The sequence below is a fragment of the Chlamydotis macqueenii genome, chromosome Z (assembly GCF_036417535.1).
Source record: "Chlamydotis macqueenii isolate bChlMac1 chromosome Z, bChlMac1.mat, whole genome shotgun sequence".
Taxonomy (NCBI): domain Eukaryota; kingdom Metazoa; phylum Chordata; class Aves; order Otidiformes; family Otididae; genus Chlamydotis; species Chlamydotis macqueenii.
In genome coordinates this window covers 69,832,726-69,856,926 of record NC_141593.1, presented here as the reverse complement: position 1 = coordinate 69,856,926, position 24,201 = coordinate 69,832,726, and the positions used below count along the sequence as shown (strand labels likewise).

Here is a 24,201-nt window from a genome sequence, read left to right as displayed (position 1 = left end):
GTAGGAGAGATTAATTTAGTCCTGTGCATAATGATAATTGAGACTCATTCAAGTGGAAGAGATCCTGAAACCTAACAAAGGAAATACCCAAATGATCAATATGCCCACTGGATAGCAATTACCAGTCTGTCCTTTTTTTCTGTCAGTGCACAGAGACAGGGGCAACTAAGGAAGTAGAAGGAATTTTTGTTAGTAACTTCAGAGAAAATAATTTCTAAATGAAGATTCAAAGCATGGCTCTAGCTAAAAATGCCAGAAAAAGGAGTTTTGCAAATTACTTAACTGTTACAAATCTGGCTTCAGCCTTCCTATCCTGGTCAATTAGCTGTCTGAATATAGATTAGTTGTGCAGCAGTGGATCTTAGGCCGCATGATCTGTGCTATTCCATAATAAACAGCCTCTTTTCTGTCCGGGATACAAAGACCTTTGTCCACATGATGATTATTTGTCAATTGTTGAAATCTTTGTGAAGAAAACAACAACAAAAAAAAAAGTCACACAAGTTATAGTCATTTGTGCTTTGAAGGACAGTGTTTAAAATGTTTTTTTTAAACCTTTTTCTTCTTCATCTATTTATTCTGCGGTTCTCATTCTGATTTGGACACTTCTGATCTGTGGTTCATGATTAGAAAGCTCTGCTGGAGCAGACACAAGCAGCACTGGGACATGCCTTTCTCCACCCTATGGTCACAGACAGAAGAGCAAGCCACATCCAAGGGGAACCCCATATATATGCAGAGGCTCAGTGATATACCCGTGGAGCCAGTTCACAGCCCCTTAGGCTTGTCAGCTGGCAATAGGAGGAGGTGAGGAGGGGAAATGGCAAGCACTGCTCGGCTGCAGTTTGGGAAACTGGAAGTAAGGATGGGACACAGGCACTGAATGAGGATTCGACTCTTTAAAGCAGCCCTTGTTTTAGTGAAGGTGGTTATTGCATTTATTAATTTTTCCAATGTTCTTTTAGAATACTGTTATTTATACTATTTACTTATGTCACTTCACCCTCTTTCTCGTCAGCTTTTGCACAAGACAGACTGCAGACCCCTTACTTCCATTAAAACTGGTACGAAGGTGATGTCTGGTTTTTACGCCTTATGTTTTGCCAATTCCATATTTGACTCATGCAAGCTTAGAAAAACCATTTTCATAGAAGAACGTGATTCTTTACTGGGGAACTCATTCTTCTTGTAACCCATTCAGATTTAATCAACATCTCCCCATAGGTAGGTTTGTCCCGTTGAAGACATTTCTTCAGCTACTCATGCATGGTGTAAGATGTCGGATTATTTCCATTCTTTTTCTGCTTTATCTAAAGGTGAAATGAGGAGTGAAAATTAAAATAGTTAGGTATAGATTTATGTGCTGAATGTATCTGACATGCATCTTAGAGCAGTAGGGAGGGGTCCTCTCCCCTTTATCAGAGCTAAAGATTGATTACCCTTTTAAGACTGTATGTTCCTTTTTTCCTTTCTTATGGGAAATCATGTTGGTTCTCCTTGAAAAACATTGAGGAATGCGTCCTTCCGTGAAATCACAAATACTAACAAACTAGAGAGACTTCTGGTGCTTACAGAGTGGCTTGTTATCATTAACTCCAGCAAGTGAGGAAGTATGTTAGGGACTTGACAAGAATAGCAAATATTTCTCTTTATGTTACTTAGAAGTTAGTTCTGTTAAATTCGCCTCAGTGACTGGTCTGTAGATGTACTTAACACACAGATAGGGTTCAGATTTTATTTTCTCTTTTATATTTTGGCTTTGAAAAACAGCATTTATTTCTGCCTTCATTTTTTAAATTTAATTATGTAGTCCAAAATTGAAAGCAGAAAAAAGTCCAAATGCAGCGATACAGAATAATGCTCTGGAATGTCTTGCAATTAATTTTCAAGAGGAAGCACATCTGTTATCAGAAGCTCTGTAAGGAGAGTTTCTGTTAATGGTATTTTTGGTGTTTAGTCAGCACAGAATGACTTTGGAAGTTTTAAATATCTCTAAAAATTTTTGTGGGTGCTTGTCTATGTCTCCATGTCTGATTCTCTAACTTGTCTGTCTAGCCTGTGTATTTCATTTAATATCCAGCTGGGGCTGGGTATTGTAATACCTTCGGCCAAAAAGTCAGCGTTTCTAGTCTTCCTGCCTTAGAAGAGTCAGTCAACAGCTAGTTGTCATTTCCCATGTTTGGGAAGTAATCTTACATACTTTTAAGTGATAGTTATTAGTCAAGAACATACCTCTACACCTTTCTCAAATTAAAATGAACAGTAAAGTTTCAGAGAAGCAGAAAACCAAGAAGACTCGTGAAACGCTGAAGAAGCCTCAGATTTGAGTTTGTATTAAAGGCCATGCTCACCTCATGGCTGTGCACCTCCAGAGTATCAAAGGAGCCAGATCTCTGATGAGGTTTGAGGAGAACTTATCTACTGAGTTAAGTGGGGTTAAGTGTGCTAGGTTCCTTGATGCCCATTAGAATCAGTGGGAGATTTTCCAGCTGGCTCTGTGAAAACTGGGTGATCAGTTTTTAAAGGCAAGTATCTCAGAAGGAGAATTTGGCAAGTAGGAGGAGCAGTTTGCTCTACGAAAGGCTCAGCAGTAGGCTCGGCAGTACACACATGCCTCCTGCTGCCGCCCGGCTGAGGTGGGATGCTGTGGATATGACCTTTCCTCTTATTCTCACCAGCATTTTGAGTGAAGCTTTTTCTTTGCTAGCTTCATGATTATATCTGTCTCTTTGAAAAACCATTTCCTGTTTATTTTTCCTCCCTATGGTAAAAAAGAAACAACTGGAAGTAGGTCATACTCACAAAGCATATGCCAATTCACTCTTACAAGGATCATGTTGTAAGGTTTTTTTAACAAAAGCACATGTAGTTTATTGTCATCGGCTGAAATCAATAGAAAATGGAGGAGTGCAATGTGACCACGTGTCTGTACTTCTTTGTCCTTCATTTACCAGTAACAATACAGGTCAATACCGAAAAAGTTTCTATGCATCAGAGGTGATGATGTTTTGTAAGTTTTAACATTTTTCTGACTTTACAACTTGGGTGAGCATTTCCAAAACCAAAGCCAAGCAGGTGTTTGAAGAGAAGGCCTGTTAAGTAGAAGCAGGGAAAAAACTGCAGAGCCATTTGCAGCAACATTCTCCTGACAAGGTGGGGTAATAGGATTTAGAGGAAAGACAGTGGATGTAAGGAACCATGAAATATAACCATATAACAAAAAAAAAAAAATCCAGAAATGAAGGAAGGGAGAGACTTGGGGACAATTTGTATATGAATATAAAAAAATAAATTCTGCTTTGGCAGAAAAGTTAGGAATGGCATATTCCTGTGGTAAGTTCACACTTCATAGCTCTTGAGCAGTGAAACACTCCCAACTGCACATAGCTGAAACATTTCAGAAACTCACATGGCAAACTGGTTGAAAGCCCTCTATTTTACATCTTAAGCATAGATTATCTAGGCTCCTACTCTTTCCTTTGCCTGAACACATTTATCCATGTCTAAACTCTTGCCTCTGATGGTATTTTTTTCTTTAAGATCAGATTGGAGATGCATTTTGCATGTTGAATGTGCTCCTTATGATATTTTATTTTTCTATCACGAGGGACTTTGCTTCCTGCTGCTCCTGAAGGAGGGTGGCCAAGTTTACAATGACTCGCATACTGTCCACATACCCACTTTACTGCTTTTCTAACAGGGGAAGGTGCTACTGTCTGACTGCAAACAGCTGTTCAGCAGCAGCTGCAGAAAGAAGTGATGGTGTTCTACCTCGCAGACCTATTAGCTATGATTATTGGTAGTAGAGTACTGATGTGCAGGCACCTCTGTAAATATAGGGGTATGCAAAGATTAACACTGCCTTGAGAAGCATTTGCGTCTAAGTCATCTTCGAATAAGGGAAATAAAAGAATAATTTAAAATCTGGGAAGAAGACATAGACTTTGGAAAACAAGTACTCCCTTCCTGAGCATGTTCTAGCTCCTTTCTACTTGCAGCAGATTCTGCTGAGGAAGGTGCTGAACAGTCTCCACAGTGTGTGTGCCTCCTCGGTCCATAGCAAAAAGCCTGGCACTGTTGCAGTGCAATTAATAACCAAGTTAACTGATAGATACCCTCTGTAAATAGAAATGGTTAAACATTTATAATCTAAACAATGTACCTTTGTCTGACCTGTGTAAAAGCAAGAAGTGTAATGCTAACTGCATCAACAACCCGTGAAGAACTGCTTAAGTTTGCCAAACTACCAAAAAAAAAACTAGGGGGAAGGTAATTCTAGCAGGGGTTACCACGACCTCTTACTCACAGACCCTCTACCCAAATTGCACCACTGACTCAAAAGAAGCAGACGGAGTAACAGGACTGAGCATGCACACTAATGTACATGCTGGGCAAAGAGACTCTGATGAATCATTTAATAAAATAACAATGCATATATATTAGAAAGTTGAATATGTGAGTGCTTTGTGTATAAATAACAGGCAGTTTGGGGCTTTGGCGTGTGCTGTCTCCATTCAGTGTGTGGATTGGCTTTTTGCACATCGGGTGATGGACCCAGATTTGGGACAGTAGCACCACAAGCCTGCAACCAGCCTGCAGAAGCAGCTCAGAGTGCAGACTGATGGGGACCGGCTGGGGCAGCACCTGGCATCCTCAGCTGGGAAAACCAGCTCTGGAAATGGCAGCAGGCCCCGTTAGTAAACTGCACACTGTCAAGCCACATCAGGGCTTGTGGCCCCTGCCCTGCCCTGCCCTGCCCTGGCCTCCCCAGGAAGATCTTCCTGAGGGCTTCAGATCAAACAGAGTGCTGCTGGATTTTAGCAGCTTCTAGAAACCTGCTTTGGTCAGAGCTAGTTATCATGGCGTTGATGTGGTAGTAAATTATATGCTGCTCTTCAGTATTTCCTAGCATAGTTGCTTTTTCTGATTTCTCAAAGAAAGAAGAGGGAGATGCATTTTGTTTCTGCTTATATATAAAACAGGAGGATGCTGTCCAACAGTATGCTGAATTATATTAAGTTCTGCATTTCATGTTTGTTGCTCTGAAGGAATAAGTCTGATTGTAGCTGTTTCAAAGAAAAACAAAACAACCACCCAAAAAAACCCCATTAAAAATGTAAGAACAAAGAGGGACAAATTTTTCCATGAACATTCACCTTTGTCACCTTTAACAAATCAAAGGAAAAGCATCTACTAGTTCAGATAACTGCATGGATCACTGTGGAGATCACACATTACTGTATAAATTACTGTACTAATTGCCATTGTCTTTATAACAGCTGCAAATGACAATATCCCATTCTATTGCATGCATGACAGCAAAATAACAAGTGATGCAAGATCGTTTATGAATCTGCAAGAAATGAAAACTAGTTAAAACTTTGGAAGGGGAAAAATGTCCTGCCATTCTGCATAGGATTCTAGGTGGAGAAATTATTTGTTAAGCAATAGAGCAAGATAGCGTTGCAAGACTGTCAGGAAACCCTTTACATTAGATATTAATCATGCTATAAATTATAACAAATAATTCAAGCAAGGTAGGAAGATTTTCAGAAACTTCTGATAACTTGGTAAATCTAAATAGATATTCCAAGGGAAATGCAGCATGATCTGGAGACACTATGAAAGAGGACATAAGGGGACAACCTGTACAACTGTGGTTACCCTTAAGTGTGGCAGCCTTGACAGCAAACAACACACATTAATGCTGTGTGTGTGGATGGCTGTTGAAAAAACTATGTGATACATCATTCCAGAAAATCTTCTGAAAAATATAAGGAGTTCTACAGAATGGGGCAGCAGGTTACCACAGGGTTTACATCAGAGTGCCTGTAAATCAGATCAAATAAAATCCTCTGTGGATCCCAAACCCCAGTGCCTAATGCAGTCTGTGAACGTTCCAAGACCCCATCCTAAAGACAAATACCACAGCTCCGGTCAAGTCTTTAAGAAGATTTGTGTCCAAGTGCCCTTTGTGTCCATGTGTAGGCAGAAATAACTAGGCAGAGAATGTATCTCAATGTTTCCTGTTGGCTGCAGGTTCAATGACAACGGTTGGAATCCTTTTTCTTACATTAAGACAAAAGGTTTCCTGCTTTTGCAAGTGATTTATTTCTTTTTTTTTTTTGTGGGGTGCAGTACCATTTACCTGACATTGCGAGGGAATTGGTAGAGTATTAAAGCGGTTAAAAATGACAAAATTCTGCATGCTAGTTGCCAGTTATGTTCCTTGTCCTTGAAAGTGCCAGAGGGGAGCAGAACCGTGGTAGCATATAAAACCACACGAATTTGCAGAGATGCAGATATGTTAATTGGGAAGAGATGCGTGCAGACTTTACAAAAAAAAATGGCATTTGCTTTTTAATCTCCCCTTCTTGTCTTGCAGAAAGAGATGACAACCAGGATGTGTCACTAAAAAGTTACCTGCTGAAGAAAAGCAAAATCCAGTTTCATTCTTACTGCGGAGTTCAAGAACATGATAGCCCTCATGGACTGAGCCTGCTTATTAATCTATGGAAGCAGGAAAGCTGGGAACCACAGTTACTTTCACAAATGCTTCCCACTGCTGTCGGTGTTCTTAACCCTGAATATGCTGCTAAGAACCTCTTCTGAGCGACGTGAATTATTGAGAAAAAGAAGAATCCACTTCATATTAGTTCTAGCTCCTTCATTAGGAAGAAGAACCTCTTCAGCCATGAACAATGACAGACTGTGCTCCTGCTGCTGAAGCTTTACTGAAATTCAGATCCATGGGCTGACCTCCACATTAGTTGTTCTGAAACGAAGCCGTATTGTTAGCTGCAATGTTGTTTCCTTTTTCTTTTGTTTCTTGGTATGTCCTTTGTTTGCTAAGTGCAGAAGAATATTAAGACGGTCTGGAATCACAGAAGACTTTTATCCTTTAATGCCTCCCACCCCTCACCAGGCCACCCAAGGCTTGGCCACCGTTCCCAAATGCCAGTGAGCCTTGTGTTTCCAGGAACATAGCCATGTCCTTCAGCTGATCAGGCAGTTTGTGCTTCATTGTGACTTATAATTGGGTGACAATGGGACAGTTTCTGATCTCAATTACATGACTAGGAATCCAGATATAGCTCTGCAGTGTTGAAGTCTTTTCTTTGAATTCTGACAGCAAATCTGCTCAGTATCTCTACTTTACATAAAAAAGAAGCTATAGTCATCATTTTCCAGACGTACCCTTTGAAATACACCAGTATTTCATGTACTTTGATATCCTCCTGTCCTCTTTGGAAAAGGATCCCTCTCATTCATCTTAAAGTTTCATCTTTTCAAGGAAAAAGAAATTCAATTTTAGTAACTGGGAGCAAGATACAGTAAACATGAGTAGTATAAAGGAGGGACTAAGTGAAGGTCTCTGTTCCATCTAAACAGTGTCCAGCAGCAGTGTGGCTTGCTTTCCATACTGGACTAACACAAATTTTTTTTCCAGTACTCAGTCCAACTTAACTAATACATGTATGGACCGCCTGGAAGGATCTGTTACAGTAAATGAAGTCTTCTATGCCAAATATGCCCTCACAAGATGCTTTCTTCTTTGAAAAAAAATAAATAAAGCAATACTTAACAGAGAGATTGCAAAAGACATACAGGTGAATAAATGGGAATCAAGTGGAACACACCTATATATTCTGTGCCTTCTAATGAATTTTGCACACTTGTGTTATTGTGAAAAATTACTCCTTCCTGAGTAAGTGCTGAATGCTGTTGCTGCCTTCCCCTTGTGAATTAGATGTGTTTACATCCTCTGAGACAGTATCAGAAGCGAATCTCTTAGAGTATCCAGTGACTGGAACATTTGAAATGGAGGGGTAGCAGACACTAAAGAATAACAGCAAACCTTTTCTAGCTCATATTGTGGTACATTCTGATTTGCTTGCCTGCTTGCTTGAAATGGGACTTGTAAATGTTAGTGATCACGTCCTTGCTGGGACAAAGGGCTTTTGTCTGTGAATATTCAGTGTAGCTATGGTGGAGGCTTTTCTGCATCTTTAGAATTATGCAAGCAGCATTATGCTTTGCTTTCAAGGGGATGGACTGAAGTGTTCCTACCTCCTTTGGTGGTCTTTGCAATCAGGTTAATTCTTTGGAGACTGGAATATGCACACAGATCATTTCTGGCCTGCTGGCACTTTTGCAGGATATGACTAGCTTGTGGAATTCATTGTCGCAGCTGCTGCTGAGCTTAGTTGCCTCATTTTAAAGAAAATGAGAAATGCTACATCTTTGGAAGAAGGTAGGTGGTACGTGTGGATGACAACTGCCTGGAATTACGACCTCAATTACATATGAAAGGTTTTCTTGTACTCCTCCGAAGTGCCTGGACTGTTGCACTGTTGCAGATAGAGCTGTAGCTGATACAGCTCTTGAATTTCACTGTGGTCGGTTGCCATCTGCTGTTCTTATGGCTGGGCAGTACTGTAGTGCTCTGTTTTAAAGATTAACATGAAGATGCAAATGTGTGGAATTTTGTACATAAAGATCCAAGACACTACATAAATTGAAAAACATGGTATTTTATGCATAAAATAATTTATTTTCATTTTATTACACTACTTACCATATGCTGTTTTGAGTCTATTCACTGCAGCTCAGCCTGAAGATGAAGCAGAATTTGTTCCCAGTTACTTTGAATTACATTTTAATAACCATTTTGTGAATGCTTAATTTTTTGAATGCAAAACTTACCTGTTGGAAGATTTTCCTTTTTCTAAAACTGTTTTTCAGAAACTCTTGTGTTTCCTTTTCTACTACAGCATACTGTATGAGGCAAAGGAGGGAAATGTAGAGCTGAACCCTAGAGGATTTGTGTTTGACTAAAACAGGCCAAAATTCCTGTAATGGGAAAAGCCTATTACAACCTAGAAGCTGAACTAGCCACAAAGAAGTGCAAAAAATACTTGTTTTGGTTGTTTATTCTGCTGAAGAGAACATGGAATTTGCTAGGTGATGAAATAAACTTCCTCCAAATGGCAGGGTTTGGCCTTTTACAATGAGAGTTGTGGAACACTGGAACTGGTTGCCCAGAGAGGTGGTGGAAGCCCCATCCCTGGAAACATTCAAGGCCAGGCTGGATGGGGCTCTGAGCAACCTGATCTAGTCGGGGATGTCCTTGCTTCTTGCAGGGGGGCTGAACTAGAAGACCTTTGAAGGTCCCTTCCAACCGTAACCATTCTATGATTCTGTGATCTCCTAACTGGTACTCTGGCTTCCAGTGCAGAGGTATTCAGCCACGGCCTGGCCGTCTCATGCCATGGGCCATTTCTCCTTTTTCTATACCTGGTATTTGATATCGCAATAAGAATAATGTCTGGAACGTGGGATCACTACATAGAAATATTGTATTACCTCTTCACATGGAGGAGAGAGGGGCAGCATCCTGTTGGATGTCGTGCTTAAGGATTCCGTCTTCATCCGTAATTTGCTCAGAGCCACATCTGGACAGAATCATGCTTTGGTTGTTAATTGCAGGCCCTGATTTTTGTGATTCCTCAGGATATGTAATGAGAACTGAATTTAAACGTGATTGTATGCAGAGGCACCCATTTCACCTACTGAAAAGAACTTTCTACCTGACCTTAATTATGTATGTTCCTAATCATTCCAGCATTTCATATGGTTCTGGGATTTAGGGGATGGGAAAGAGTGGTTGTTTGTGTTTATTGGATTTTTTTTTTTAATCGCCTTTCTAATCTTTCAATCAGAGCTTGTTTTTCTTACCTAAAAACATATTTTTTTTTTAGTCTGGTACTTAAGAGATGCCATTGGTGTTGAGCTTTGACACACTATAAGAGGGATAACTCTGGCTAATTGAGACCACAGTCAGCTTTACTTCAGAGTGTGAAAGGTTCCTGTGATACCAAAATTGCCTTCAGTGATTAAAGACATAATAGATTTCATTGATTGTCTCTGTAATAAGGGACGAACTTCACTTTATGTGAACATAGACTAGTGTCACTGTAGTGACAAATGTAACACGAAACAAATCTTAATGTAACCTCCCTTAGGTTTAATGAAGGATGGAGCCCCAGAGTCTCTGAAAGGGGAGGTTTTTTATGGATACACAGCAGTGAAACTGATTCTTTCCATCAGATTTCAGAGAAGTTCAGTACTTAGAAAAGCTTGAATTTTATCCTAGAACTCAAGCTCTAAGCAGCAAAACACCAGACAAGGTATTTAATTCTCCCAACCAATGAATTCATGACGAACAAGGCAGAGAGAGAGGAGGAAAATATTTAATGTGTAACTATGGTTAGACATACAGAAACCTAAGGGGTAAACATTGTCCCCGTGATCATGTGCAAGAAAATTCCTGGAGCTCCTTGGAAAGGAGAAAAGAGAGTGCTACCCTTTGTAGTCAGGGAGCCGCTATTTCCAAGTCTCTGTTAACAATAGACTAAAAGGGTCTTTTAGCACCTTTGTACTTCGGGTTGTATAAATTACACATCCTGGAGTCCTCTCACAAAAAGCCATTCTTTCTTATTGCTTTTTACCTTTTCTGTGCATTTTTCATGTTTCTCACCTTTTCCAGTCTCAGAGATGGCCTTCTGACATTTCTCTTTGCTTCCCCAAGAACAATGTTGTCACAAAAAGTAGCATCTCACTTCTCTCTGTGCCTCTAGAAGGGATACTTCTCACCTACACCCACTGAAGAGAGACCACCAAGGGCTGGTTTTCCATTATCCATTCAGAAGAGCAGAACCAGAGAGCAGGAGGTACCTGCATGCACTGCAGTATCGGATGCACTATGTATAAAACAGGAATATGCTTGCTATTATACAACCTGCTTTAAGTACTCTAGAAAGGGGATAACACTGAGCGACCCATTATAGAGAAGTGGTCAGTGTTCAGACGTTTTTTCCTATATACTGAAAGAAATTAAAGACATTTTTAATAATTATGGAGATTATTCCAAGGGCAAAACAAGCCAAATCAGTAATAACAACCTCGTAATGGTATACATCTAAATCTCAAATGATCAAACTTGATTTTTCATTTATTTTATCCTAGATATAGAGGCAATGTTTTTCAATTTAGTCAAATAAGTTGGAGCTGTTAAAATAGTTGTCTGTTTTCAGGTTTAATAAGTTTTCCCATTTTAAAGACAGATATAATATAATAAGGAGTTATAATAATATTCTCCCAGGGAAAAAAAAAATATATTACTTGTCCAGTCTAATACATACGTGCACATGTGTGTGCGTGCACACACACACACACACACACATATATATATGTATATCTGTTTGGGTAGGCATATGGATGTGGAAGTATCAGTGTGTGCATATTTAGACTCCCTGCTCTTTCGCACAGAATATGTATTTTTTTATTTTGCTAATGTTTAAGGGGGATGCTTCTTTCTAAGAAATAAGTGGTTGATTCCTTTTCCTTCTCCATGTATCGGCACTGTTTGGTATATATATATTTTTTTTTTTTCATGAGTTCTGATGTGTCTTAGGCTCTTTTAGTTCTGTTTGTTATTAAGTGGTGGTCCAACTGTATGAGAAGAGAGACTGACGCTAACTGCTGTAGTCATTGAAAGAAAAGGAAAGATTACTTTTCAAATCAGTCTTAGTGAATGAAGCAGTGAAATCCAAATCTGAATAAAATAAACCTAACCTTGCAGAAGTGTTGTGAAGTTGCTTTGGATCTAACTGTTCAGCAAGAAAAATGCATGTGGTTTTCATACTGTGGGGTAGAATTTCCTGGCAGGCTCACAGGACTTAGAGGTGAGTGCAATTCATCATTGCCAATGTACCAGCTTCCTCACAGCTCTCCTGGCATTGATGCAACACCAAGAAAAATCAACCAAATATAATGCTGATGAAAACTGGCCAGCCTCTCACTAACGCCAGTGGGATCAGATTAGCTATGCAGGTAGCCTTTCTTTAGCTAAGCTGGCCCACTAGTTCTTGCCTGACAGTTCTTCGATCTTGGATAATTGATGGGTTTCATCATGTTCTTCAGCTGATTCCTGACGGAACTCTCCAAGCCAGGAGGGACGTGTAAGTAGCACCAACCCAGTTCAAGGCAAAGTTTCATCTCCTAAAAACAGAACTAAAGAACCTTGGTTAGAATTTGTCTGCCACAGAAGGAAATGGAGGTCTAATAGGATAAAAGAAACTACCTCCAGCTTGTGGACTTACAGCTCATGGGACCGTTCTCTTTGTCCCTTGAGCTTATTCCTAAAACATACATATATATATAAATATATACACACTATTAATATACTGAATACGAGTCAGTTACAGAGCTTGAGGGGAGCAGGAGCATAGGGATTAAGAATGGCTACTGCCTGTGTAGAGACAGCACCAAGGAGAAGAAGTTAGTGGACTTTGGCTGTCTGGTGGTGGGGAGAAGCTGAAGATTAGAGATGCTGGAACTAATGGAATAACTGGAAAACAACTGCTGAGGGAAGCTGAGGAATTTGGCAGAGCTGAAAGAAGTCCAATGGCAAGGGTAGCAGGAAGGTTCTCAGGGTAGTAGTATGTGCATATCTGTACACCAGAGGGCTCTGCCACCAGTCAGAGGGCCCTCAATAGGCTGGAGAAAAAGGCCAAGAGGAACCTCAAATAAAGGGAAATGCAAAGTCCTGTGCTTGGGGAGGAACAGCCTCAGGCATCAGTATATGCAGGAAAGCAGCTGGGCGGGGAGGGACCTGGGCGTCCTGGTGGACACCAAGCTGACCATGATGCAGCAATCTGCCCTCATGGCAAACAAGGCCGACAGACTCCTAGGAGGAGTGTTACAAGCATGTCAAGGGCTGATCCTTCTCCTGTGCGCAGTCCTGGTGAGGGACACCTGTAGTGCTGGTTCCAGCCCTGTGCTCACCAGTACAAAAGACATTACAGACTGGAGCAAGTGCAGAAAAGAGCCATGAAGATGATGAATGGACTGAAGCACCTTTCACACGAGGAGAGGCTGAAAGAGACTGGACTGTTTAGCCTGGAGAAGGCCCATGGGGGATGTTATCTATACGTACAGATATTTGATGAGGTAAGTGAAGAAGGCAGGCAGACTCTTCTCAGTGGTATCCACTGACAGAAGTAATGGACACAAACTGAAGTACAGGAAACTCCTATAAAATGTGAAGAAAACCTTTTCCTCTGTGAGGATAACATGGTGACACTGGAACAGGTTGCCTAGGAAGGCCATGGGGTCTCCATCCTTGGAGACAGTGAGGAACCCAACTGGACACAACCCTGAGCAACCTGTTCAAAGTGACTCTGCTCTGATCATGGCATTGGACTAGTGACCTTCAGCAGTGGCTCCGATCCAGTGGTGTGGTGAGCCTACCATTACAGCAGTGACAAGTCTTTTTAGTCTGCCAGTGTCCATTTCCTTGTCTAGGCCAGAAGAGACCTATGCTGTCAGGGGAAAGAGCTGCAGTAAACTCTTCCCTCTCCAGCTTTGCTGTGTGCCTCCCTCTTTTTCCCCAGCCTGGCTCCATAAAGCAATGAAAGCTGAACAGCAAGTAGAAGGCACCTCCTGGGTCAGCCAAGGAGTGAAGCAGCAGGGCAGAAGTGAGACTGGCTACTACATTCCACACACCCTGAGACACTGGAGAAGGTGTCTCCAAGTGTCACCAAGTATCGTTGCCGCTGAAATGTGAATGATGATTGCCTGCGGCTGCACAATATGATGGCAAAGCAGGATTCAGTCCTTTTCTATTCCATACTGCTCTTCACAGTCCTCAGAGCCAGCATAAAATAAAAAACAGGCAAACCCAGCAGTCAATACGGTGAGAAATAAACAGGTCTGTCTGATAAAAAAAAAAAAAATTGTTCTGATGTACAGCAGATAGACCTCGTGAGCCCTTGGATTGTATTTAATATGCCACAGCAATTAGAGCAATTCAAGTAAATTGACATCTGAAGATGTCACCCGCGTGCTGCATGCATTTTGGTTAAGCGGAGCAATTCTGGCACCATTAGCAGCAGAGTAAAAGCCACACATTACCTGCACCCACAAAAGCCATACTTTAGGTAACTAACCATTCACTAATAAATAAGGCACAAGGGGGAGCAGTAGTTAGGAGGGGAGGTGGCGTCTCGTTGCATAAACAGTAAATCAAGCCCCTCTCCTGATGTAAGGCAAATTATATCACGTTCTGTCAGTCAAACAGAAAAAAAACCACACCACCACCACCACTAAACCAAAACCAGGCAGTTCTAAAATCTGAGATATATATTTTATCAGCAGGAGTTGTGTCATGGAGTCCTAGAACACTGCAAAATCTTGCCAGGCTAGTCAGCTCTGCAAAGCAGGACAGGTTTATTTAAAGTGTTATATTTAGTCCAGTGTTAAGCACCTGTCATGTTACTTCTGCATTGAAATGGGCAACTTCTTTCAGCCGGCAGTACTTGTCGGTGTCATTGCTGTTCATAGCAAGAGGCTTGCTTCTAAGAGGTGGTATCGCTCTCACCAAGTGAGAGCAGCAGTTTGATGAACACGTCCACCTTCATGTGAATCGAGCAACAAAACAGCAAAGTGGCTGGTAACCCACTGAACGTACCTGCATCCTTTCTTGCTGATAGCCTCTGGCTCGGTGGTGCTGTCATTTTAGACACATTGTCAAACAATTTGTTTTCTACCCAGTGGCACCCGTCTTTGTAAGGGAAAAGAGAGTCAACAGATACGGTGATAGCAGCAGAATTTAGGCCTAGGTTTGGAAGACCTCCTTTGTGCTGGCATGCTGCACTGGAGTTCATTTCACTCAAAGTTCCTGAGCCTTTCAGGCTCTCCAGGGCTCAAGCTGTGAAAATCATCAGATGTTTCCACAAATTGTTCTGTTCTACTTGCAATAGACAAGTAAACTAAATGCACGTGCACTTTATACTATGTTAACCGGAAAAAGAAAAACAAACCACCACCTGTTTTTGCTTTCTTAGGAGACTTTCTCTTAGCAAACTGTCAGAGGAATATACTAGCAGTGCAGTCTTGTAACTCTCACACTTACCAGTAGTTTCAGTGACATACACATGTAAGAACTGCACAGTTAAGGCCAAGAATCAAGTCACCTGCGCTTCCAGTTGCCATCATAATAACCATATTAATACTATGCTCAATTAACCTGCCTACTTGCTTGCTTAATTTTTAGGTAGCTATGACATGATCAAGTGTGAGGAGAGAAATGGTCTATACGAGTTGACAAACTCTTCAGAGATAAAAAACCAAAATCCTAATCATCTAATACATCACATTTATCCCTCTCAACCTGAATGGTATACAATAAATTTATGAGCTGCTGCATGTAGCCTGAGAAGAAGAGTTTGTTTCCTTAGTAAGCAGGTTTCACTAACAGGACATCCTTCATTTTGTGTTCCTGTGCTAGATTTACCTAGCAGAAAAAGAAATCAATATAAGAAAAGAAAATTACACGAACACAGCATTGTTTTGGTTTAGTGGTGGTGTCCAGAACCCATCACCCACCCAGCCTGCTGGTGATGTGCTTCTAGGCTGATCATTCGTGACAGTGAAGTCGCACATGTTTCTAACTCTGAGTTACTTGAACATGACTTACGGTTAGGAAAACGGGAGGAAGGTTAGGGTAAGGAAGGGGCTGAGTTGGCTCAAAAGAATCAGCTTGTTAAGTGGCACTTACGTGTCACCAGTGCATGATCCTGAGCTTTGTTATGTGTGGCTGACCATCAAATGTCTGATCCAAATAACACATGGAAAATTGAATTTTGCTGAGAGATGAATACCTGAATGCCTGTCAGGGTTCCCACTTCAAACAACCTGAATGCTCCTGCAGATGAGCAGAAACTGTGGCAAAGCTGCTACCTTAGTCGGACACAGCATTTTGTTGCTATTAGCTAACATTTCACAAGTTGATTTTGTTGGATGGACCTACATGAGTCATTCTTTATGCCAGCCCATTGGAAAAAACAATTCCAAAATACAAAGCACAGCAGAGAAGAAATGTATCTTAGCAAAAGAAAAAAAAAAACAACCAAAAAACAACAAAACAACCTGATAGGTTTACTCTGCAGGCCTGGAGAGTGATGTGGAAGGTCAGCCTGTGGTGCTGTTTTTGACGCTGTCACTTCAGGTGCTGGGAAACACAACGTCTTCAGTTTGTTACCTCTGATTTGCGGGCTCTTGCATTTCCACAAGTTGTCATGATGCAAAGTGGTCTCTGGAAAGTGATCAAACTACAGGAACAAGAACATAACAAAACACAAAACCCGCACCTGAGTTCAAACAAAGGTCTGAAAGTTTGACGTCTATAAAGTACGTGGTATTAAAAGCCTTACCGCAGCAGCTCTCTCACTAACAGACTGCAATAACAAATGAGACTAAACTTTATTGGCATTTCCTGGTCTTAGTAGGTGGCTTTGCAGGATTCAAAGTGAACCTGATGCATTCATTCAAAACACGTAGTTTTCCTGACAGTTTGGCTGTTCCCTGAGGGTCTGTGGCCCAAGCAGAGGCTCATTGTTAGATCCAGCTAGGATTTGCTGTGTGCCACCTTCAGGAGGATGAAAAAGGCTTCTGCTTTGCTCAAAAGGAATGAGAGAGGTACAGAGCAGAGCAACCAGCAGCACGAGTGGGTAAAGGAGAAAGCTTTTTGTTTGAACCAATAAAAGATTAAAGACCATAAAGAAAGCTGAGTATGGTATTTAACTTTTCTGAGTGAAACAGATGGAAACTGTCATGGGTTACTTTTTTTTTCAAGAGGAAACTCTGAAATAGTATTTTTTCTATTTTTCTAATTCCTGTGTGAATGTACAAATTTCAACTGTTGCCCATGTCCTTTTATATTTGAATTAAATTAAATCAGAATGTCTCTTCTGTAGCTGTTTTGACTGTCCAGACATCAAGCACCTCAGGTTGGGTTTTCTTGAGAGTTTTTTGTTTTTTGGTTTTTAAGTGTCTGTGCTGCACTGCCTCTGGCCTTCTGCTCTGAGCCTAGGGTGATGTGAAAAAAATGAGGAAATGTCCAAACTCTTTTATTGTGTTCTTTCTGTAGGCTAAATTCATCAAGCCTTTTTCTTGGCTGCCAAACCCAGGTTCATACAAGTAAATTCTTAAAATCCTGCTCAGAATAAAACTATGGCAAGGAATCAGCATGCTAGAAATGGCACTGGAGCTGCCAGTGCTTAAGGTTGCTGTGTAGTCACGATATAGCTTTTTACTTTGAAGATGGAAAAAGCTGTATTTTCCTTCAAAGTGAAACACAATATACTGTGTGTGCAGATTTTAACTAAAAATCTAATTCTGTGGTTGATGGACAGAATGAAATACACTTAAGAGTTTTTCGAGCAGAAATTAGTTCATAGGTTAGTGTGAAGTTCCTCACATTATATTCTGTTCGGTTTTTTGAGGTTTGGTTGGGGTTCTTTTTACATGTCTTTGGCTTCAGTTTTGTTTCTTTTTTTTTTCTTTTTTGTTAGTATCTCCCCTGGTACTTGTTTTGGGAAAAATCAAGTAAGGAAATCGTAGAAAATTACAACATTTGGCCCAAGAACATCCTCCACAGGTAGGAGGTACTATCAGCTCTTGTGAACACTCAACTGGTCCCCTTCTGGAGCACTCAATGAAGCAGAAGAGAAGAAGAGATAATCCTAAGCAGAAAATATATTTATGTGTGGAAAGTAATGCATTTTGAAAGGCCATGAGAGGAAATTAACAAGATGGAGCTCATTAACTTTGGTGCTGTAGCCACACTTATTCATTAAGGTGGCAGGCAGTATAATGATTTATTGAAAAATGAAATTTGAAGAGAATCTATGATTTATGGTAAAAGGAGACAAGCAAGTAGTAAGACAATTAGGTTGTTGTAGATCAATTCCAAGACAGCTAAGAACTAGTATCCTGATATTTTATGTGTAATACAGATGTACGCATATCTCTTCATTTTCTCTGTATGCAAGGTGAGAGAAAATGGAGATTAATGTAGAGTGAAAATTAGGAAGGCAAAAGCCCAGCTTGAACTCAACCTGGCCACTGTTGTGAAGGTTAATAAGAAACGCTTTTACAAATACATTAACAGCAAAAAGAGAGCCAAGGAGAATCTCCACCCTTTACTGGATGTGGGGAGGAACATTGTCACCAAGGATGAGGAAAAGGCTGAGGTGCTTAATGCCTTCTTTTCCTCAGTCTTTAATAGCCAGAGCAATTATCCCCAGGATTGTCAGCCCCCTGACCTGGAAGATGGGGATGAAGAGCAGACTGAAACCACAATCCAGGAGGAAGCAGTTATCAAAGTGCTACGCCACCTGGACACGTACAAGTCTGTGGGGCTGGATGGGATCCACCCGAGGGTACTGTGGGAGCTGGCGGAGGAGCTTGCCAAGCCACTTTCCATCATTTACCAGCAATCCTGTTTAACAAGGGAGGTCCCAGATGACTAGAGGCTTGCCAATGTGATGCCCATCTACAAGAAGGGCCGGAAGGAGGATCTGTGGAACTACAGGCCTGTCAGCCTGACCTTGGTACTGGGGAAGATTATGGAGCGGTTCATCTTGAGTGCACTCACCTGGCATGTGCAGAACAACCAGAGGATGAGGCCAAGCCAGCATGAACTCTTGAAGGACAGGTCCTGCTTGATCAACCTGATCTCCTTCTATGACCAGGTGACCCATCTAGTGCGTGACAAGAAGGCTGTGAATGTTATCTACCTGGACTTTAGCAAAGCCTTTGATACCATCTCCCACAGCATTCTCCTAGAGAAGCTGGCAGCTCGTGGCTTGGACTGGTGTACCCTGTGATGGATTAAAAACTGGCTGGATGGCTGAGCCCAGAGAGTTGTTGTGAACAGAGTTTGGTGACCGGTCACAAGTGGTGTTCCCCAGGGCCAGTCCTGTTTAACATTTTCATCGATGATCTGGATGAGGGGATTGAGTGCTCCCTCATTAAGCTTGCAGATGACACCAAAGTGGGTGGGGGTGTTGATCTGCTTGAGGGTAGGAAGGTGCTGCAGAGGGATCTGGACAGGCTGGATCGATGGGCCACAGTGAACTGTGTGAGGTTCAACAAAGCCAAGTGCCATGTCCTGCACTTGGGTCACAACAACCCCATGCAACCCTACAGGCTTGGAGAAAAGTCGCTGGAAAGCTGCCCGATGGAAAGGGACCTGGGGGTACACCCTGCTGAACATGAGCCAGCAGTGTGCCCAGGTGGCCAACAGCATCCTAGCTTACGTCAGAAACAACGTGGCCAGCAGAAGTAGGGAAGTGATTGTGCCTCTGTAGTCAGCACTGGTGAGGCCGCACCTCGAATGCTGTGTTCAGTTTTGGGCCCTTCAGTACCAGAAGGACGTTGAGTTGCTGGAGCGCATCCAGAGAAGGGCAACAAAGCTGATGAGAGGTCTGGAGAACAAGTCTTATGAGGAACAGTCAAGGGAACTAAGATCGTTTAGTCTGGAGAAGAGGAGGCTGAGGGGAGACCTCATTGCTCTCTACAACTACCTGAAAGGAGGCTGTAGGGAGGCAGGTGTTGGTCTCTTCTCCCAAGTAACTAGTGATAGGACGAGAGGAAATGACCTCAAGTTGTGGCAGAGGAGCTTTAGACTGGATATTAGGAAACACTTTGTTACTGAAAGAGTGGTCAGGCACTGGAACAGGCTACCCAAGGAAGTGGTGGAGTCACCATCCCGGGAGGTGTTCAAAAAACATGTAGACGTGGCACACTGGGACATGGTTTAATAGGCATGGTGGTGTTAGGTTGACAGTTGGACTTGATAATCTTGGATATCCTTTCTAACCTTGAAGATTCTATAAAATACCTGCATAACCAATCTGGATAATTTCAATGTCCTGTTAAAGTTGGAAGGTGGTTTAGGCCATGTAAATAAACAAATGTCAGTTTTGAAAATAATTTTGGACATCTCTAACCAAGGGAAAATTTAAATCTATTGTTGTGCTACCTCAAGCAGAGACCTAAATCACTTGTCTGCTCCTTTTGATATCAGTACCTTCTGCAAGAATATGAAAGGTACCTCAGAATCCAGTCTGTGACTACTATGCTGTCATTTATTTTTTGCCCAGCACTCTGACTTGGCTGGCCTCTACACTTCAACACCATTACTGTGTAATAATTGATACACACTACAGTAAGAAGTACAATCATGTTACTTCAGCTTCAGTTGCAGTAGATCAGATGCATGGCAATATTGCCCATGTGTGCTCTCCAGCAAGTCAGTCATTTAAGCAGCAGTGAAGATGTTTATACAGATATTTCACCATGCATTTGCAAGAGATGGTGCACTCCCGGCAGCATCACTTGGTGTCCATGAGGAGGAACACAGAGGGTACTGGCCCAGGGGCTGGACAGGCACTAGCTGTCTCTTCAGAATGTCTAAGCCCTTGTTAAGGAGCAACTCCTCCCTACAGCAGATGGGGCAGCTGCCTCTGTGGCAGAGAGTCTCTCACACTTCCTCCTGGTGCTGCTGCAGGGCTCAGGCTCTGCTGGCTTGCCTGCTTCATTGGAAACAGCTCAGAGCCCATCCACTGTTGTTAGGACACAGAACCTGTTTTGTAGATGAAGATGTACGGGTGGAGCAGAAGTGGCCCTCCTGCTGCAGGAAGTCACCAGCTCCCAGCCTTCACCATCAAGGGAGTCTCCATTACCCAGCTTGATAAGCATAGACTCTGCCTGCCCCTCCTTTGGGACAACTGGATGTTCAGGCTTTTGTTTGGACATGACCCTGTTAAGTTCTTTCTTGGTAGATCTGAGACTGTGCATCTTGTTGACCTTCTCTTGTTGCTCCTTTACTTTGCAGTAGAGATCTTCCAATGGCACACATCGCCCTGTAAACAAAGGCACTGTCACCCCCACCCCGGCCTCAGTGAGGCACCAGCCCTCTGCACGGCGTTCAGCCCCACGCCTGGAGACCTGCATCCTCCTAAAGGAGTCCCACCTAGGTCAAGATCAGGAGCAACTGCTCCAGCGGGTGCTCAGGACTGTAACCAGCCGTGCGTCACCACCATCGTGAAGCACATATGCACAGCTCTCAGCATGGTTCCTGCGTCCTTCCGCACAAATGGTTGTGCTGGGCGTCTGGGCTGCCTCTGTTAGCTGCAGTCATTGGACTGAAGTGTTGAAAGAGCGTCACACTGGTTCCAAGGCAACTTGCAGTGGTATAAAGAGGAAGAACAGTTTGAAGCTAGTGGCTTTGGTTTAAACAGTGACAAGTGTTTTTTTTTTCTTCTTCTTCTTCTGTTTTTTTCCCCCTCCTCCTCTATGTTCACTATCACCTTCTTTTTCTTCCATTCAGGTTTCATGCTCCCCACAGCAGCAATACAAGGAGAATAAGGAGTATGCCTCCAGTTTGGTGATACATCATTATTGTACCCTGGGGTACAAGGTTGTGGATGATCACCCAGAGTTCCTTGATACTTCTTCACTTCAGGCCCCTCCCTCCAATATCTTCCAAAATGTTCATTTAAATGTTTAGTTTTTTCCATAGCCTCCATTTTACCATGCGTCCAGTTCTTCTAGCTCAACCTGTCAGCTCAAAATCACATTTGCTCTTGTTTTGCAGCACAAATTTCCTGGTACATCTTAAGGTTGCTTTATATCTCAGTTCGTTAACTGGTCAATCAAGCACTTCTAGGCTGCTTTGAACATGAACCCTAATTTTTAGTTCCATCACGCTGCGCTTGATCATGGGGCTCCCATTCAGTTTAACTTTAATTCCTTGTGGACAGGTCTGTGCGCTACCTGCCATGACTGCATAGGGAACTGCCACGTGCATGTCTCCTCTCTGTTATTCCTCTCACATGTCATGAGGGATTTATCACTTGAATACAGTCTGCCTCAGACAGAGGTTGAACCTTTCTTTGTCTCTGGAGAGATTGTCTCTGATGTTAGAAAAGACATGTCATGTTTTACACCAAAAAGGGTTCAAGTGCTCATGTCCAAATGTAAGTTTGAAAAAGTAGTGACTGTTAAAAGCAAAACTGAAAGTCTGTAGGAGGGGCCATGGCTGTAAGATCACAGCCCGTTTTACTCAGCCAAAATCCATTTTACTGAACAGCTGAAAGCTACAGACTGGATCGCTGTGTGGCACACCACACTTATGTGATTAACATAGCAACAATAAGTCAGCTTATCAATGTTGATTAAATAAGTATTTACAAACTATGGGCTTCTATTCTCCTGATATAGTTACACTGTTCTCAGCCTTCCGTTTTTCTTCATATTTTTGTTCTGCAGCCCTCTCTCCTCTAGCAAGTATTTTTTCATTCACCTTTTAAAAACCTGGCTTTTCTTTCTGCAGTCAGCAGAGGGAGCTATGTCACTTACCTATGTAAGACCTTAGCCGTTTGTGCTTTGAATCTTATTTTTTCGCCCTTTTTCCGTTTCACGTAGGCTAGAATGATTCCCAGGACTTAAAATCTCTTTAAAAGACTCTGGCACAGTGGCAGTCAGACAGGTAGTTTCACAAACTGTTGCAGATCAAGAATAGGATACATTTCCTAGGTTCTTCATTTAAAATGAACCATGCCAAATATTACTAGAAGTCCATATTCTGCATTATCTAAACAAAGAGCATTGTATTTTGAAGCTATCACATCTTTACAGAGTTTAGAAAAAAAAAAACCTTGTAATCAGAAACATGAGTCTGAAACTGTTTTAGCTTAGAGTCAAGTAAAAATAATAGGGGAGAACTGAAAGTTGAGTTGAATCTTATGCTTCGAGATTGAGTCGCGGGGTGTGTGTTGCAACAAGACTCTTCAAAGGAGACAGCTGCTTTTTTTTTTTTTTTTTTAAATAGGAGCTATTACAAACAACAGTGTCAAATTGACCTCCTTCCCTGAGCAACACACAGCAGGGTTTAACAGTGAGGAGTCACATGGGAAAGGAGCTGCTCAGTCCTTCTGCACCCCTAGGGCCCTCTGCAGCCTTTGTAAGAATAAAGAATAACCTTATTATCCTAACCTCAACCATCTGTCATGATGATGTCCTCACAGTGCCTCACCTTTGAAGGTGTATCCGCCCCCCCCTTAAAAGCAAGGGACAAATCCAGAAAAGTTTCAAGGTAGGTTGACAAGGATCAATGGAAGAATGGAACTGCTTCCAGAATCGCAACCAAAAAGTGGGTTGGAAAAGATCCATGTTGGAGGGAGGGGGGAGTCTGTTATAAATGTTGGGTGCCAGGGATAAAACAGGTAGCAATTGACTACTCATTCTGGTAAGGAAGGCAAGGAGCATCAAATGAAACCCGTAGGAGCTAGGTTCAAAGTACGTAACAGATGTTGTCCTTGCCATGGGTGGTGAGCAGGCTAGATGAGCCTTTTCACGCTGCTCAGCTGTAGCTTGAGCTCAGAACTTACCAAACCTCCTCTGCAGAGGCCTGGAGGGTTCCCTAGGGATGACTCCCATGCTCCTGCTCTGTCTTCACAGCTCCCCAGCCACCTGGCTCCTGGTCTCTGCTGGAGATAGAGCACTGGGACAGATGGACCCATGAAGTGAACTCACCCTGACATTTGTTCTCAGCAGTGAGCTGCAGGCCACGCTGCTTGTTCTGGATGAGGGGGATCTGGTCATTACTGCCCATAGCGCCCAGGAAGCCTCTCAGTAGGTCGGTGGGCAGTTCTGCTTCAGCCAGGGCAGAATGGCTGTCGGGACAGCAGCCTAGACACAGGACAAATACACACCTACAGCTGGGGCACCTCGCCTGGAGAACCAAACAGCCCTTCCCTTTTCCTTTCCCTTTCCTCCCCTTCTCCCTCGCCTTTTCCCTTTCCTTTTCCTTTCCCGCCACTTTTCCCTTCCCTTCTCTTTTCCCTTCTCTTTTCCCTTCTCTTTTCCTTTCCCTTCCCTTTTCCCTCTGATATCCATGACTGAAACTTTTATGAAATTCACATGAATTGATTTTTATGAAATTTTCCATCAGGTAAGGACAACAACTGTTTTGTGAGATGGACTCTGCCTTGAGCAAGCCAAGGTACTTTGTGTAAACAGTGTATACTCTGCTAACGACTGTACCCTTGAAGAGAAGCTGAGAGACTGATAGCAAAAAGAAACATCCAGCCCCAGAAGGTGTGGAAAGCTGGATGATTGTCAAAGGAGGAGGAAGTCAGCAAGGATCTGCATGGGAAAGGGAGAACCAAGATAAGCAAAGAGTAACATGACAGATAGGGCCCAGAAAGAGCAGGATGATGCTGTAAATCTACTGGAAAAAAAAAAAGAAATACCAAGATAGGCTCAAGGAGAGCAGACCTGCTGGAG

General features: G+C 42.3%; 1 protein-coding gene across 1 annotated transcript in view; it reads left to right on the top strand.

Annotated features, from left to right (window-relative positions):
• MOB3B (MOB kinase activator 3B) overlaps nucleotides 1-7,691 on the top strand; it is a 103,669-nt gene extending 95,978 nt beyond the window's left edge. Inside the window, exon 5 of the mRNA XM_086770577.1 lies at nucleotides 6,386-7,691. Within this exon, the coding sequence (XP_086626703.1) occupies nucleotides 6,386-6,415 (30 nt within the window). The 3' untranslated portion in view covers nucleotides 6,416-7,691. The remainder of the gene's footprint in view (nucleotides 1-6,385) is intronic.
• Nucleotides 7,692-24,201: the final 16,510 nt, after the last annotated feature.